Source organism: Sander vitreus, chromosome 3 (assembly GCF_031162955.1).
Source record: "Sander vitreus isolate 19-12246 chromosome 3, sanVit1, whole genome shotgun sequence".
Taxonomy (NCBI): Eukaryota; Metazoa; Chordata; class Actinopteri; order Perciformes; family Percidae; genus Sander; species Sander vitreus.
In genome coordinates, this window is record NC_135857.1 from 19,432,663 (window position 1) to 19,448,254 (window position 15,592).

At 37.8% G+C, this 15,592-nt stretch overlaps 1 protein-coding gene across 1 annotated transcript; it reads left to right on the forward strand.

Annotated features, from left to right (window-relative positions):
* The first annotated feature begins 2,301 nt into the window (after positions 1–2,301).
* On the forward strand, positions 2,302–14,938 carry fam124b (family with sequence similarity 124B). Its single transcript, XM_078246389.1, has 7 exons — positions 2,302–2,479; positions 2,865–2,896; positions 3,723–3,932; positions 4,272–4,667; positions 4,826–5,022; positions 7,352–7,514; positions 13,462–14,938. The coding sequence occupies exons 1-7, from the start codon at positions 2,409–2,411 to the stop codon at positions 14,067–14,069; spliced, it is 1,677 nt and encodes a 558-aa protein (XP_078102515.1). The 5' UTR covers positions 2,302–2,408; the 3' UTR covers positions 14,070–14,938.
* Positions 14,939–15,592: the final 654 nt, after the last annotated feature.

Here is a 15,592-nt window from a genome sequence, read left to right on the forward strand (position 1 = left end):
CCCAAGGAACAGGCCTACTGCTTAAGTAAGGGTGGTGAGGGGTGCATAGGGAATTTGAACTCCTAACCTCTCACACTGAAAGCCAATATCAACCTGGTTGAGCTACCTATCCCCACAGCATAAAGCCAGAGTTCACAGTGGCATGTTAAGCTGGGACACAAACTAATGAGCTGATCATTTCAGACTGAGACAGCTGTGTTGATTCTGATAATCTAAAACATGCAGGAAAGGTGTCCAAAGCAGTCTCAGTGATCTTTGATAATTCATTGATCATAAGAGAAATTCTGAATATTTGTGAACTTTGTCTAGTAAGTTCTGTGAATTATTTTTACTAAGTCAATCCGGTCAATGGAATTGCTATGCAAATGCAGGATTTTAAAATACTGTCAAAAATGAATGTATAACTATTAAATTCTTAGAATGTGTGTACTTTGTCTAGACAACTTATAGATGCCTGTAGTTTTTTGTTTAGTCAACCCGGGTTGACTGAATAACTATGGAGGATATATTTAAAATTGAAAGTCCAAAGAGAAAACGAAGCGAGATCAAATTAAAAATATTATTATTTTACTACGCTACTAGGAAAAACCATGCCAGAATTAAATTTAAAAAAGAAAAAGGAAACTGAAAAAGCAAAGTTGAAATGTAAAATGATAATTTGAAAACGTGAAGTGCAATGTAAAAAGTCAAATTTAAAATGCAAAGCTTAAATATAAATGCTTAAACTGAAATCTTTGAGATCTTTTATTGAATGACAGAAACATCAAATATGAAACTCAAAATGTGAAATGGAAAAACTTAAATAGAAATACTTCAATTAAAATCTCAAATAGAAAAAAAAAATGTATTTTAGCCTTTGCACTTAATCATTTTCAATTTGACGTTTTATCTTTTGAATTTTACATTTGGTAATTGCCTTTTGACATTTTAAGATTCATCATTTCTATTTCTATTTAGCATTAAGGCTTTTCATTTTGAAGTGACACTTGTCAATTCAAATGAGGAGGCGTGGCCCAACGGCTGGTGGGAGGGTTGAGAGATATGGAGGATATATTTATTCATGAATAACATGACTTTATTTAACTGCACCGATTGTTAATTTGAATCAGGTGTGTTAATGCAGAGACACATTTAAAACATGCAGGGCAGTTGTCCACAGCACAATGCCTGATTAGATATATGTATGATAATCTTGCAACACCAGGGGCTCAAACTCAGAACATTTGACGCCCTAGGCAGATGCTAATCTCAGGGAGCTATTATCTGACTGATGACAAAACTGGCTCGGGGCATTGAGTAGAGAAGTAGCTGTGAATATTACATAGAGATGCCTTTAATGTATTTTCACAAAGATCAATAAATGACAAACTGATGTTTAAAGATGCTCTATTTTCCATTGACTGCAATGGCGTAGATGAGGACACAATTCAAACTTCTTTTTTTTAAATTCACTTTTTGAGATAAATTCTGAAGTTTTGCACATTAAATCTACAGTGACCTCTAAATGTTGTGATTTGCAAAGTTTGGTGATTTTTCGTGCATGAGAATATGAATTTCTTAGGAAGAAGAATAATACTGGCAAAAAACAAAACAATAGGGTCCACGCAGCTAGCTGCTCGGCCCATAGTAATAATGAGATGGGTTTAAACATACATAGCATTATTTCAGTGTCATGGTTAAATTGCACATTATCTATACCTATTTATTTCATGTGTTTATTTGTTTAATATTAAACACTTTGAGTCTCCATACTTTAAGATAAGATGTATTGTATTGGACCGCATTGGTTTTTGCTAGGTAACGTTATAGCCTACACAGAGACTGTATGCAATAAACTCAACTGAGAGCAAGTCTTTCACAGGTCTTGTCAAAACCCGTGGTGTGTTGCAAAAGCGAGTTTAATGCTCTTAACAAGGTATTAACAAACAATGTCTTTAATGTTCAGGGTTTAGAGCCTCCCCTCCATACGTCCCCTGCACCTCTAAATCTACCAGCCCGTCTGGACTGTCTCCTTTGTCTTTTCATATTGTTAGACGCATGCCATCTGCTCCATGTTATTATAGACGGCTTTAGATTGAAAGCAACACAACTTCTGTGGGTCCCTTTCGCCCAGACTTTAGCCTCAGTAGCTTCCTAAACATAGTCCAGCATGCCAAACTTAATCGGGGGCACCTCCAGTTTTTGTTTTTTCCTACAAAATAGTCAGAGCCTGCCCTCTATTTTAACATAACGGTACGTGTAGCGTTGCCCGGTGACGTCAGCGTCCCAGCAAAAGAGTCCCCCTTTTTAGCAGTCTGTGGACAGGATGCTTTTCACACTCAGCCCGGACTGTTGCAAACACCGCTCAAGCTTTCTGTGCAGATGGCTCGACTAAATGTGAAAGAAGGTGTAACGTTAGCTATCGTGCGATGTTTCGAAGAGCGGCGGTGTTAAAGAGAGCCGACGATGAAAACGTGGACTCCGGAGCTGAAACTGCCGAGTGAGTCAACTTGTCTCAGCATTAGCTAACGGAGCTAACGTTAGCTAGTCTGTAAGCCATTGGAGCCACAATGGAAATTCGTTTTGACCAAGACAGTGAATCGTGAACGGGGCTAACATTTTAAACCAGCAACTTAACTGTTGTTTTAACATCTTAGCACTTTACTATAGGTGTTTTAAACGGTTGTACTCTTCAATGTATTTTCTCATAAACTGGCTGTTTACAGTTATGTTAGCTAACAACAAATAATGTGTTGTCATGGTGACCAAAGGGGCATGCTGTTTCCATGCCAGCGACCACACGATGGAGACATATTTTGTCTTTCCTCCAGCCAAAAGTGTTTGAGAATGAATCACTCATGTGCTTTTTATTGTGTTTTATTCAGATCTGACTGCAGCAGGATGTCATCATCTGGCAGTAAGTATTCCTCCACTGATACGGAAGTTAAAGAGGCACTCTAGTAATTTAAAATTGTACTTTTATAAAGTTAGGAGACTCAGAAGAGAGCATGGTCAAAAGTGATGCAGCAGAGACCAAGGTCTTCTAATACATCCATGACCAAGATTCACTACACTTTCAAACATGGCCGAGCCTAACATTACTTAGGAGACAGGAAGTGTGTACCATTTCATACCATTGGGGCATCGTGTAGCTAATGCGCTATCTTTAGTTACAGAAAATCTTTGTTTAGACCCCCCCATGTCTTTTTTTCATGTCTTACTCTTAGTGTTAATCTTCAAAATTGAAAATCTCCAAGTCCAAGTTGAGGTTACCATGATAACATCATCAGGATTTATTTATTCTTAAAGTATGGTCACATTAGCCTCCTGTTAAGGAAAGTGTCCAAGTTTCAGCCTCAAATTAGTATGTGATATCACACTTCCAATGTGGCATGTTTGTTTTGGCACTAAACGCATTCCTAAATTTGTTAGTTGTAATGTTACTGTAACGTCTGGCGAGTCCACACAGCATTCCAGGATGGGAGAAAAACGTAGACATAGACTATACTCCCCATGACAAGGAAACTGATCTTGATGTGTCAAATTGGGAGAGTACCCTTTTAACTAACAAGACATTTGTTATGGCTTCTTCTAAAAATCTCTGTGCTGCCTGGTTTTAGCATTTTCAGGTTTTGCAATCAATCAATCAATTATATGCATTGTGTGTGTGTGTGTGTGTGTGTGTGTGTGTGTGTGTGTGTGTGTGTGTGTGTGTGTGTGTGTGTGTGTGTGTGTAACCCTAGTTAAGCATATGACCAGTCGGGTTAGGCAGCAGCGGCAGCAACAGCTCCTGCTAATGAACTTGCATCTGCTGGCCAACCCTGGAGACTCACTGTTGTTGCAGCACACCCTGGATCGCCTCCTCCGTTGGCTCTGTCCAAGCTTACACATCTTCCATGTGTCAGAGAGGGCCTCTCCATTTAGAAGTTACACCCGCCTCTGTCCTGTGGCAGGTAAGGATCCTTACTGTGTGGTCTTGTATTTATTATACTTACATCTAAGATGGTAATTGGGTCTCAGGTATTTAACACTCTGTTGTGCCCGTACAACCTCATTGCACATTCTGATGTTGTATTATCCTCCATAAAGAGGAAATATGTTTACAGAAATTTAAACCATTTTCATGTAAAAAAAAAAACAAACTCAAATGTACTTTTAACTGAATACTACATTTACTCTGTCTCCGTGTATTGAGTAAACCTGTCATCCCACAACAAGCTGCCCTTGTTAGAACTGCATCTGTTTTTGTTTAAGGTTGATTGAGAATAAATCTTTTTCCAAAAATGCTTCAGGCTACCCATCTCTGGCCATCACCTTCTTCCTCCATGAGGCCTATGGAGAGGAGCGAATCCTCAAAGTGCTGGACTTCTTTCAGCGTCCACCCTGGCAGTACCACCACACTGAGACCTGCGGCAGCCGAACTGGAGGGATCCACATTACCTCCAGCAGCTCCCCCGCCAATGCCATGCTGCGGCCCTACCTCCTGCCCAGCAGAGACTTCTATAGTTTGGGTGCAGGTATGCCTGTGTGGGGGGTTCGACCAGTCCACTGTGGAGGTGAAATACTACGTGTGACACTGTACAGTGGATATGACAACTATGAGGATGCTGTGCGGCTCTATGAGACAGTGCTGCAGCGACAAGCAGAGGAGCAGAAGACTGGCTTCTGCTGGTTCACTCTCCGAACAGGTACGTGTTGTTGCCCTTTGATTTTTATAGTATTTATATTCTAAATCAATAACAATTAAAGCATTCAAGTCCAGCTTTGAGGCTTAGCTTTTTTATTATAATAAGAAGGAAAGCAAATAGGCAGGGAAGTGACACAAAATCACTTGTTTTTCATACAGAGCCCGGGCTGTGCCTGCAACTGGCTTTAAAACAGTTGTCACCAGGGGTTAGAGTGGAGCCATGCAGCTCTGCCGTGCTGCAGTTTAGTGTGGAAGAAATTGGCCAGCTAGTCCCTCTGTTGCCCAACCCCTGTACCCCTATCAGTACTACACGCTGGCAGACAGAAGACCTGGATGGCAACAAGGTTCTCTTCCAGGTAAGTGTATCCTCAAATACACCATCAAATGTGTCAAAATGTGCAAATGCTATATGTTGCATAGAGGTGTTGAAATTAATCAAGACGATGCTGCATCGATAATCGGCCGGGCCATAATCGATTATTTCTGTTTACAATTTAATGTATGCCTAACAACCTTTCTGTTTACATAATCTGTTATGTTTTGCACATTCAGGAAGTGCCATGTGCTCAGTGCTGTAGTTTTATGTATCTAATTTATTTAGTATTAGAGCACTGAAGAGTTTTTTGTTTTTGAAGCTTGAAAAGCTATGAATTAAATATCCTATATGGCTTTAATAGAAAAATGTATTTGACACATCGTGATGCATCGAGATAACGAATCAAATCGATTCGCTGCCATGATAATCGTAATCGAATCGGGAGATCAGTGAAGATTCACACCTCTAATGTTGCCTGATGCCTAATGTTGAGGACATGATTGTTCAATTCCTGCTTTTTAATTATGTTTTACATGCAGCTTAGTGACCAATGTTGTGTGATTTTTTTTAAAGTCCTTTCCAGTCTTTAGTCTGCCCCACTTTTTCTACAACATGTTAGATAATTGTTAATGGAAGAAAAGCTTCTCCTTGATTTATGTTAGGTGTAATCATGAAGTTTGTCATCAGTGTGAAACAGTCCTAGATTACCTGTAAACACACAGCAGTCTGCAGGTTTACTCTATATTTATATCACAACATATAGAGTCCAAACAGCAGGATCTTTGTTTTGCTAAATGTTATTGGTAGAACGGAACATTTTGTACACTGTGTAGCTTGCCAGGATCCTCAAGGGAATAACGAGTGATTGATTTTGAGGGAAAGCAGCAGTTGTTTGTGAAATGAAGGAATGTTAATGTGTTGCCTTGTCATGTTATGTTTAAGACAAAATGATCATTATTTATCTGGAATACATGAAGGAGAAGTTTTTCTACCAATAAAAATTATCACACGATGTTAGACAGTTGCTATGGAAGAACATTTTTCATTTTGCAAATCACACTTAGATTTGCATGTGATGCAAACCCCAAATTGTTACCAGATGTTGTCCAAACACAAATATACAAACAACACAGCCATGAGATTGACGGAGGAGGCCAGTTTGACGACAGGGTATACTATCGTATGTACTAAGGTTATCTTTCCGGGTTTGGCTTGGCATCGCGGGGCAGAGTCAGCTAATAGGAAAGCTGTACGGCTAACCAAGCTAACCAAGCTAACTGGCTAACGGCAGCTAACTACAGTTAGCAGCAGTTAGTGGTTACTTTACAAGTAAAGCTATCTATCCAAAACTCTGTAAATCACCTTGGTACTGTATTCCCTGTTGTCAAACTGGCCTTATAACATTCATGACAACCTAATGAAAAGTAAAAATGGTACCACTGTACTTAAAGTCAAGGGAATTATTCATGACACAATTATAAAAGCATTTGGATGATCTTTCACTCAAAGAAAAATATTCATAACACAATTATAATGGTCTCATGACAGCCAATGTCAAAACCAACCACTTATGACCGTTTAATGTAATGTTAACACATGAAGCTTTTTTAAGTTTGATAATTAGGACTTCTATGAAATATGTATGGTTATGTTGTCTAGTTTAATGTAAAGTTGGCATATAATAGACATCTCAAATAATGTCAACATTGTATTAAAAGTGTCATAATTTACAAAATGACTCTTAATGACAACAGTCATAAACATTTATAAAGACTCCTTCATGTTCAGATGTCATGGTTATTACAGTATCATGTCAGTCAGTCTTATGCGTACCCCTTTAAATAAAGTTACCGATTTTAGATTAGTTGTATTTGTACCAAATGATGAAGAGTAGAGCAAGTTGGGAGCCGAAAATCATAATACGTTAGCGGCTGCTTTTGTCACATCTCAGGTTTTTAACAATGTCACATAACACAAACCTGATAAGACATAGCCCAACAAAATTAAACAGGTGAAAAAAAAATATCTTAGCCAAGGAGCCAGGATTCTTTAGCCTGTTCACACCACAGAATAATCAGTGTCGACTGTCAGGGTTACATGTCATTCATTAGCTCAGAATAAAGAAATCAAGCTTTTAACAGACTAGCCTCATAAAATAAAACAGCATCGGTTCAATCTTCCAGTGATGATGAAATAAAAAATGTCTGGATGCATGTGGTTGCTGTCTTTCACGGAGCCAACTAAAAGCTGTCAGAGTAGCCATATGTTAAATGTGTACAGTAATTCTGTCAAAGTTACTTAACTTGCTTAAATCTCTTTAGTCCTGGTGTAAATCATAATCCCTCTCCTTCTGTCCTTCTGTGCTGCAGGTGAAAACCCCGGCTCAACCTCAGCGGCCTCTGACCTGTGCTTTCCCCCTGACATGCCCCAGCGTGTCCCCTCGAGGAATGCAGCTCAGGAGCTTGGGACAGGGCCACAGCCTGTCGCCCTGCAGCCTCACAACGCCCCTGCCCTGGCAAACACACAGGCAAGGTATGTACACAGAAGTGTAAACTGTGTTCGCAGCGTTTTTTGTTGATGTTTTTTGTGGCATAATACTATGACTTTTTATGACATACTGTGACATACTATACTTTTTTGACATACTATACTGACTTTTTTTTACATACTATACTATGTCTTTTTTTGTGACGTATTATATTATGACATTTTTATGACCTGCTATACTATGACTTTTTATGACATTTTTATGACATAGTATACTATGACTTTTTATGACATACTATACTATGACTTTTTTTTTACATTTGTATGACATACTATACTATGACTTTTTTATGACATTTGTATGAAATACTATGCTATGAATTTTTATGACATACTGTGCTATGACTTTTTTGACATTTTTATGATATACTATGACTTTTTTGCATACTATACTATGACTAAAAGTATTTTACTCAATCCCCAGGTTCTCAAATGCTCTGTGAACTGGAGCTCTTGATATCCATAAAATAATAACTAATTCACAATGCCATATACGGCACATACACAATTAGCTGTGTATTTATTATTAATGAAACATTTGTTTTTAATGAGTTATTAGCCTACTCCAACTTAAATAAAATGCTTCTGATAAAATAGGCCAACTTCACATTAAATGAATAATGTAGGATGGTTGTTTGACATTATCAAATGCTTCTCTCACAGCTGGTCTGCTGACAGTTTTAATCCAGCTCTGCAAAGTTGCATCTTTTAGCTGCTTCATTGAGCTCTTTCTCTCTCTTCTTCAGTCGTCTTTGTTGTGAAGGCATACTTAAGCACACAAAACTAACATTAGGCTATACTTTTTTTTTTAAATGCAAAGTGTATTACATTAACCAATTAGGACATTCATTTATCATCTAATAACAAAGTAAGGCGACTTTCACTTTCACTAACGTTACATCTGATTGTTGGTTGAAAACTCATGTAACATATTGACTGTAAACAACGTGTAACCTGGCATGATTCAAGAGTCCAAACCATCACATCCCTGAGCCTCTCTCTTCTCTACAGAACGCACACTAATGTAAATGACGTAACGTAGCTACGTTAGCCTGCTGCTGCAACATACATTATATCATTAGCTTTGGTTGATAACGTAGCATGCAAGGCAATGCCGTGATGCAAACGCTGACGCTGCACTTTATTCAAAGTGGATTTTTTTGGTTACTATTCACAGGGCATTTGTCATAATCTCAATAACTTTAAAAACTCACGTGAAGGCAGAAGGGTTTGCAGTGCTCCGTGTGTGAGAATATAAACAAAGTCACGTGATGGGGGCAGAGGGCATCGCTGAGGGCAAGATTGAATGATATAGCGATTTAATTTGATTTAACTTAAGTAATGATGGGCGTATTATCGTATTGTAGGGTTGCACGATATTGACAAAATGTGATATTGCAATATTGATTATGAATATTGCGATATCGATATTAATTTCGATATTTTTAAACATATGTAAAATTACAAAAGTTACGGGAAAACACACGTTTGTGCACACACGTGGTACGCTCCATAGGGTTTGTCACGTAGTGGCCCCGTGCGCTGACGTACACTAACATGTGCAAGTGGCACGGTAACTGGTCAATGAAACATGATCATTATAGCGTTTCAAGTGGGCTCTAAATCAAACACAACTAAGCCACACTGCCAACAGAGGGGACGCAGCGCTCCACAAAATAAACAAAATATTGCATACTTATTGCGACACTTTCGATATACTGCGATAATGATATTGAGTCGCTATATCTTGCACCGTTAGATATAATATTGCGCAACGTGATATTGCGATAACGATATTAAGTCGATATATATCTTGCACCCCTATCGTATTAATGCAGCCACAACAGCAAAAAAAGAAGAAAAAAAAAGAAGAAAGAAAAGTTCATTTAGGCACTTTTGCCAGAGGGGCAGCTAATCCAATCAGGGCAAACGGGCTGTTGCCCGGGCAACAATAGCCCGTATTTGTACACCTCCCTGATAAAAAGCATAGTATAGTATGTCGAAAAAAAGTCAGTATGATGAAGAGTTAAACTCTCAACCTCCAATCTTCATTTTATCTCCAGCAGCTTATGCCACTGAGCTATTTGTGAAGCGCATAATGCATCGGTTCGGGCGGTGTACTTATTGTTCACATTACTGAAGACGTACAAAGTCATAGTATAGTACGCCAAAAAGGTCAAAAAAAAGCATAGTATAGTATGTCGAAAAAAAGTCAGTATGATGAAGAGTTAAACTCTCAACCTCCAATCTTCATTTTATCTCCAGCAGTTTCTTTCACTGAGCTATTTGTGAGTTACAGTATAGTATGTCGAAAAAAGTCATAAAAAGGTCATAGTATAGTATATCGGAAACAAGTCATAGTATAGTATGTCGAAAAGTCATAGTATGTTGAAGAGTTAAACCCTCCATCTCAAATCTTTACTGTCTAGCAGCTTATCTTATTGAGCTATTTCTGAAGTTCAAAATGCATTGTTTCAGCATTGCATTTATTGTTCATATTATGGAAGACAAAAAAAAGTCATAATATGTCAAAAAGTCATAGTATAGTATGTCGAAAAAGGTCTAAAAAAAGTCATAGTATAGTATGTCGAAAAAGTCTTAAAAAAGTCATAGTATAGTATGTCGAAAAAGTCTTAAAAAAGTCATAGTATAGTATGTCGAAGAGTTGAGCTCTGAACCGCCAATCTTCATTTTATCTCCAGCAGCTTATCTCACTGAGTTATTTGTGAACCTCATAATGCATTTGTTCGGCGGTGTACTTATTGTTCACATTACTGAAGTCATAAAAAAGTAATAGTATAGTATGTCGAAAAAAGTCATAAAAAAGTAATAGTATACTATTTAGAAAAAAGTCATAGTATAGTATATCGGAAACAAGTCAGTGAAGGTTTGAGATGGAGGGTTTAACTCTTCAACATACTATGTCTAGCAGCTTATCTCACTGAGCTATTTCTGAAGTTCAAAATGCATTGTTTCAGCATTGTATTTATTGTTCACATTACGGAAGACAAAAAAAGTCATAATATGTCAAAAAAGTCATAGTATAGTACATCGAAAAAAGTCATAAAAAAGTCATATCAAAGTATGTCGAAAAAAGGCATAGTATAGTTTATCGAATAAAAGTAATAAAATAGCATAGTATAGTATGTCTAAAAAAAGGCATAAAAAAGTCATAGTACAGTAAGTCAAAAAAGTCATAGTATGTTGAAGACTCAGCCTATCTTCATTTTATCTCCAGCAGCTTATCTCACTGAGTTATTTGTGAAGCTCATAATGCATTTGTTTGGCGGTGTACTTATTGTTCACATTACAGAATTCGTAAAAAGTCATAGTACAGTATGTTGAAAAAGATCTAAAAAAAAGTCATAGTATGGTATGTCGAAAAAAAGTCAGTATGATAAAGAGTTGAACCCTCAACCTCCAGCAGTTTATTTCACTGAGCTATTTGTGAAGGTTGTAATGCAGTGGTTCGGCGTTATATTTATTGTTCACATTACTGAAGACGTTAAAAAGTCATAGCATAGTATGTTGAAAAAAGTCAAAGCGTAGTATGTCAAAAGAATCATAAAAGAGTCATAGTATATTCAGTCGACAAAAGTCAAAGCATGGTATTTCGAAAAGCATCATGAAAACGTCATAGTATAGTATGTCGAAAAAAAGTCAAAGGAGTTTTTGTCGAAAAGAATCACAATTTCAATTACATTTTATTTATAGTATTAAATCATAACAAGAGTTATCTCAAGACACTTTACAGAGATCTAGACCACTCTATAATTTACAAAGACCCAACAATTCCAGTAATTCCCCCAAGAGCAAGCATTTAGTGCGACACTGGCGAGGAAAAAAACTCCCTTTTAGGCAGAAACCTCAAGTGGTGAGGAAAACGTCATTTTAGGGAGAAACCTCGGACAGACCCAGGCTCTTGGTAGGCGGTGTCTGACGGTGCCGGTTGGGGGTGTGGTGAACAGTAGCAATTATAGTCACAATAAAGATAGTGGAACTATGACTAGAAATAGTAGTTGTAGTTGTTCATGGTGTAATATGTTGAACAAAAGTCATAGTATAGTATGTCGCAAACAAGTCATAGTATAGTATGTCGAAAAAAAATGACTATTTTAACATTTTAATGACATACTATACTATAACTTTTTTGTGACATACTATACTATGACTTTTTTTTTTTTTTTTACATACTATACTATACCCATTATGTGTTTAGGTTATTAACACTGAATGTAAAAAAAACTTTTGTTTGTTTATAAGAAAACTCCACAGGTAACTTTAAGCCATTTAGCCACATTACTACGCAGTTTGTTGAAGTGGATCAAAGTCTTCTACAGTAGCGGTCTAAGGCCCATGAGCCCTTTCTTAGATCCCAACACTCTCATGTTGCCAACTGTTAGTGAGTGTCACCTTGTTTTTATTTTTATTATTTTACATTTTTACCGATGGCTTAAACACTTGTTGCAAAATGTGACTCATTGTTAAAATTCTTCACACAAGCCAAATAAGATGCAACACTTGGAGATAAATATCTCACTTCTATGTCAAGATGAAATCTGCAATCAAAACATAACAATCCTTTTTCAAAATGGCATTTTTGCAACAAAATTATACACACATACACCACTTATATTACTCTTTCAAAGCAGCAACAAAACACTGATGTACTTTATACAAAACACTGCTCTCTTTAGTACTTTGTATACCTATTTTCTCATACAGGCTCCTGTGAAAGATTGTTCCCGTACAGAACATCTACTTACATTTCAATGAATACAAAAATAGAAAGGCTTCAGAAAAAAATTTATACAGTTTATGTTTTCCCATTGCAGGTTTTAAACAAAAACAAAGAAAAGTAGAATTACAGTACAGTAATCAATATGTCACTGTAAACACAAAAAACAATAAATATAATTGCAGTAAAAGTACAGTGCAATGGTAAACCAAAAATTGTAGGGACCTAGAGTGGCATTGTGATGGAGAACTCCTTGCAGACTAATGGCGGCACACAAGGTGATATTTCCCCAATTTCAGATAGTGTTTTGCATTTTGACAAGAAGTGTTTTCCCAATGATTGCTAGAGTTTTCATTCTTGAACAAAGTTTCTAATGTAAGAAATAGTGTGCAGTGTTTTGCAAGAAGTGTGATGCAGAATTGCAAACAAAATGCAAAGCAGAAAACGTTTTTTGTACTTTTGGTGCCTTTAAGGCATCGTTACAAAGGTTAAAGGTGCAGTAGGTAAGACTTATAAAACTAACTTTCTGTAATATTTGCTGAAACTGACCCTATGTTCCAGTAGAACTACATGAAGCAGGTCATTTTTGCAAAAATCCACCACTCGCCTGTTCAGATGCACCAATCAGGGCCAGGGGGGGTGTCTAACTGCGTGTCAATCACTGCTCAGGTACACGCATTCATTCTCCCTTGTGGGGGGAGGGGCTTAGGAGAACGTTTTGGGCTTTAGCAGAAAGGGGGGAGGGACTGAGAAGTTGTTGATGTTAAAAAATTTTGGCTAAGTCCTGGATCTTCCCAATCCTACCTACAGCACCTTTAATGTTTTGATGCTTTTGTCCAGTCATTCACTTTCCGTGTGTAAGTAGTCGGCAGGATGTCCATGATGATATATTTTACAACAAATCACTTCTTATTAAAAAATGTATTAAGAAATGTATCAGATTCAGATTAATGTACTTACTCTTAGACCACACATTGTGGTATGGAGTACAAAACAAAAAACAAAACACCGGTCTTATCCTGCAACGCCATCTGCAAAATTATCTGACCCTAAGGCTATGAACCTCTTTTCTCCAGTCACTTTAAATTGACGCTACACAAAGAAACCACGCTCAATTTTGAGTATAGTACAATAGCAAAGGTTTTTGATGCCCACTTTTGTGACTCTGCTGGATGTGATTTTGGTTGTCAACAGGCCACAGACTGCGCAGTGACCCTGTCCTTGAGAAGCTTCATGGAGGAGGTGGTGGAGCCGAGAGCCAGGGCTCAGGAAGCTGCTGCAGCACCCCTCCAGGCAGCTCCTGTTACTCATCCCAGCGCAGCAGCCCTGCACCGCCGTCAACCACCAATCACCCCGACTCTCCTCTGCGCCCCTGCATTGTGCGTTCGCTCTCCGATCTCCTCCTGGAAGAGGACGAGGAGGAGCCAGAGACCAACGTAGACACAGGAGTCCCTGTCTCACTGCCCTCTGACACGGTAGTCAAAATAATTGCTCGCTCTTCTACCATGGACCCTTTGATGACTCACAGCCCTGAGAGACCTGCAGCTGTTGGGGCTTCAGCTGTTGAGGGTCTGGCCAAGGAGCTGATTGAATGTCTGCCACGGACACACATACACCCTCAGGTCGCCTCCAGGACATGGGGCTCCTCTAGATGTGCAGATGCAGCCAAGAAGGGCTGTGGCAGCAGGACTGTGGCAGCAGGACAAAGCCCCTCAAAAGAGCTCTACGTGGAGAACAGGACTACTGCTGAGCTGCTGTCAGCACACACAAACAAGGAGCCAGTCGATGAGTTCTTCATCTAAATTTCTGCCACGACGCCACCTGCTGTGGTAATAATCACAGTGCAAAAAAGCATAACATATCACACAGAGGACAGCAACACAAGTTGGACAAGATGAGAAACCCTTAAAGGGGATGTGAAGTTATGCAGGAGGACAAAGCTGTGTAGTTTGGCAAAAGAGAAATCCTCTGGAATACAGAGGAAACCAAAGTTCAGCTGCAGGTGACACTTTCTACTCAGAAATGTCTAAAGTCTTAAAATGATTTGACTCGTCCCATACATTTCTACAATATACAGTACAAATGTTCAAATCCTACTATCACAGAGCTGCCAAGAGAGCGGTACAAGGTAAGTGATATTTTAAAACAGTGCAGGTAATAATATTCTTGAATGTCAAAATGACTTATATTTACATCCAACTAATGATTTGTGCAGCTATTGTGCTAAAAATGTAGCCATTTGAATAGCAAAACATGAAGGAAAAGCTCTGTATTAAGTTGTTAACTATCAGGGTACTAATGCCAGACTAGGTTTCTGTCACATTACTTAGCTAGGCAAGCTAATGTTTTATTTTTTGACTGCTGTTGAAACAGATGATGATCTCAGCGTGAAGGCATGATGTAGCTGTTGATCGTGATTAGAAATCTGATTTAGTCTGATTGCTTTCCACAGCGCAGCACTGTCAGCCTGTGTTACAGGCTTTACATAGTAAAAGTATAGCCTAGTGGTTTTTGATTACATTTGTTTAAATGCACTTCAAATTATCTTTACTCTAGTATTTGTGTGTTAAAATGTAAAAGACAAGTGATGGACTAGACCAGGCCAAATTACTGTATACAAGAGGATTTAATTTTCTCACATAATTATTTTTTTCCTTAGATAGCCTAGAGTTTACAGAACATAATATATATATATATATATATATATATATATATATATATATATATATATATAATATATATATACAATATATATTATAATATATATAAATAATATATATATATAATATAATATATATATATATATTATTAATCTAACTATTAACTATTAATCTAATTAGTATGTAAGGTATCTCAAACAGCCCAAATGTGTCCTGGGACATCAGAAATGTTAATTATTGTAAACTGAGAGATCAGCAGACAGATTCATTTAAGTGAAAGTTTAACATCATGAATTGGACTGATCAGGTACAACAGATGGTAGTCAAACCCACATTACTGCACAGTGCTCATGATCAAGTCTGATAAAAGATAAAATTGTATTGTGAGGAGAGGAAAATACTATGTTTTTAATAACCTCATGAGTCGTGGCATATGAAGACTAACTGTGTCCTGACATGTTTCCACAAGACAGAACGTTTCAAGTATGTAATGTCATTGTCAAAATTAATTAGCTGTAGGATTAGTATACTCTATAGTGACTGACTGACATCTGCTCTGCCTGCAGCGATGAGAAATGACACGCCAAGTGAATACTCTGATAAGATGAAAAGGTCACCAGTGAATGAAGGATGTGTCACCGATTTATAACCACCCTGTTATAAAA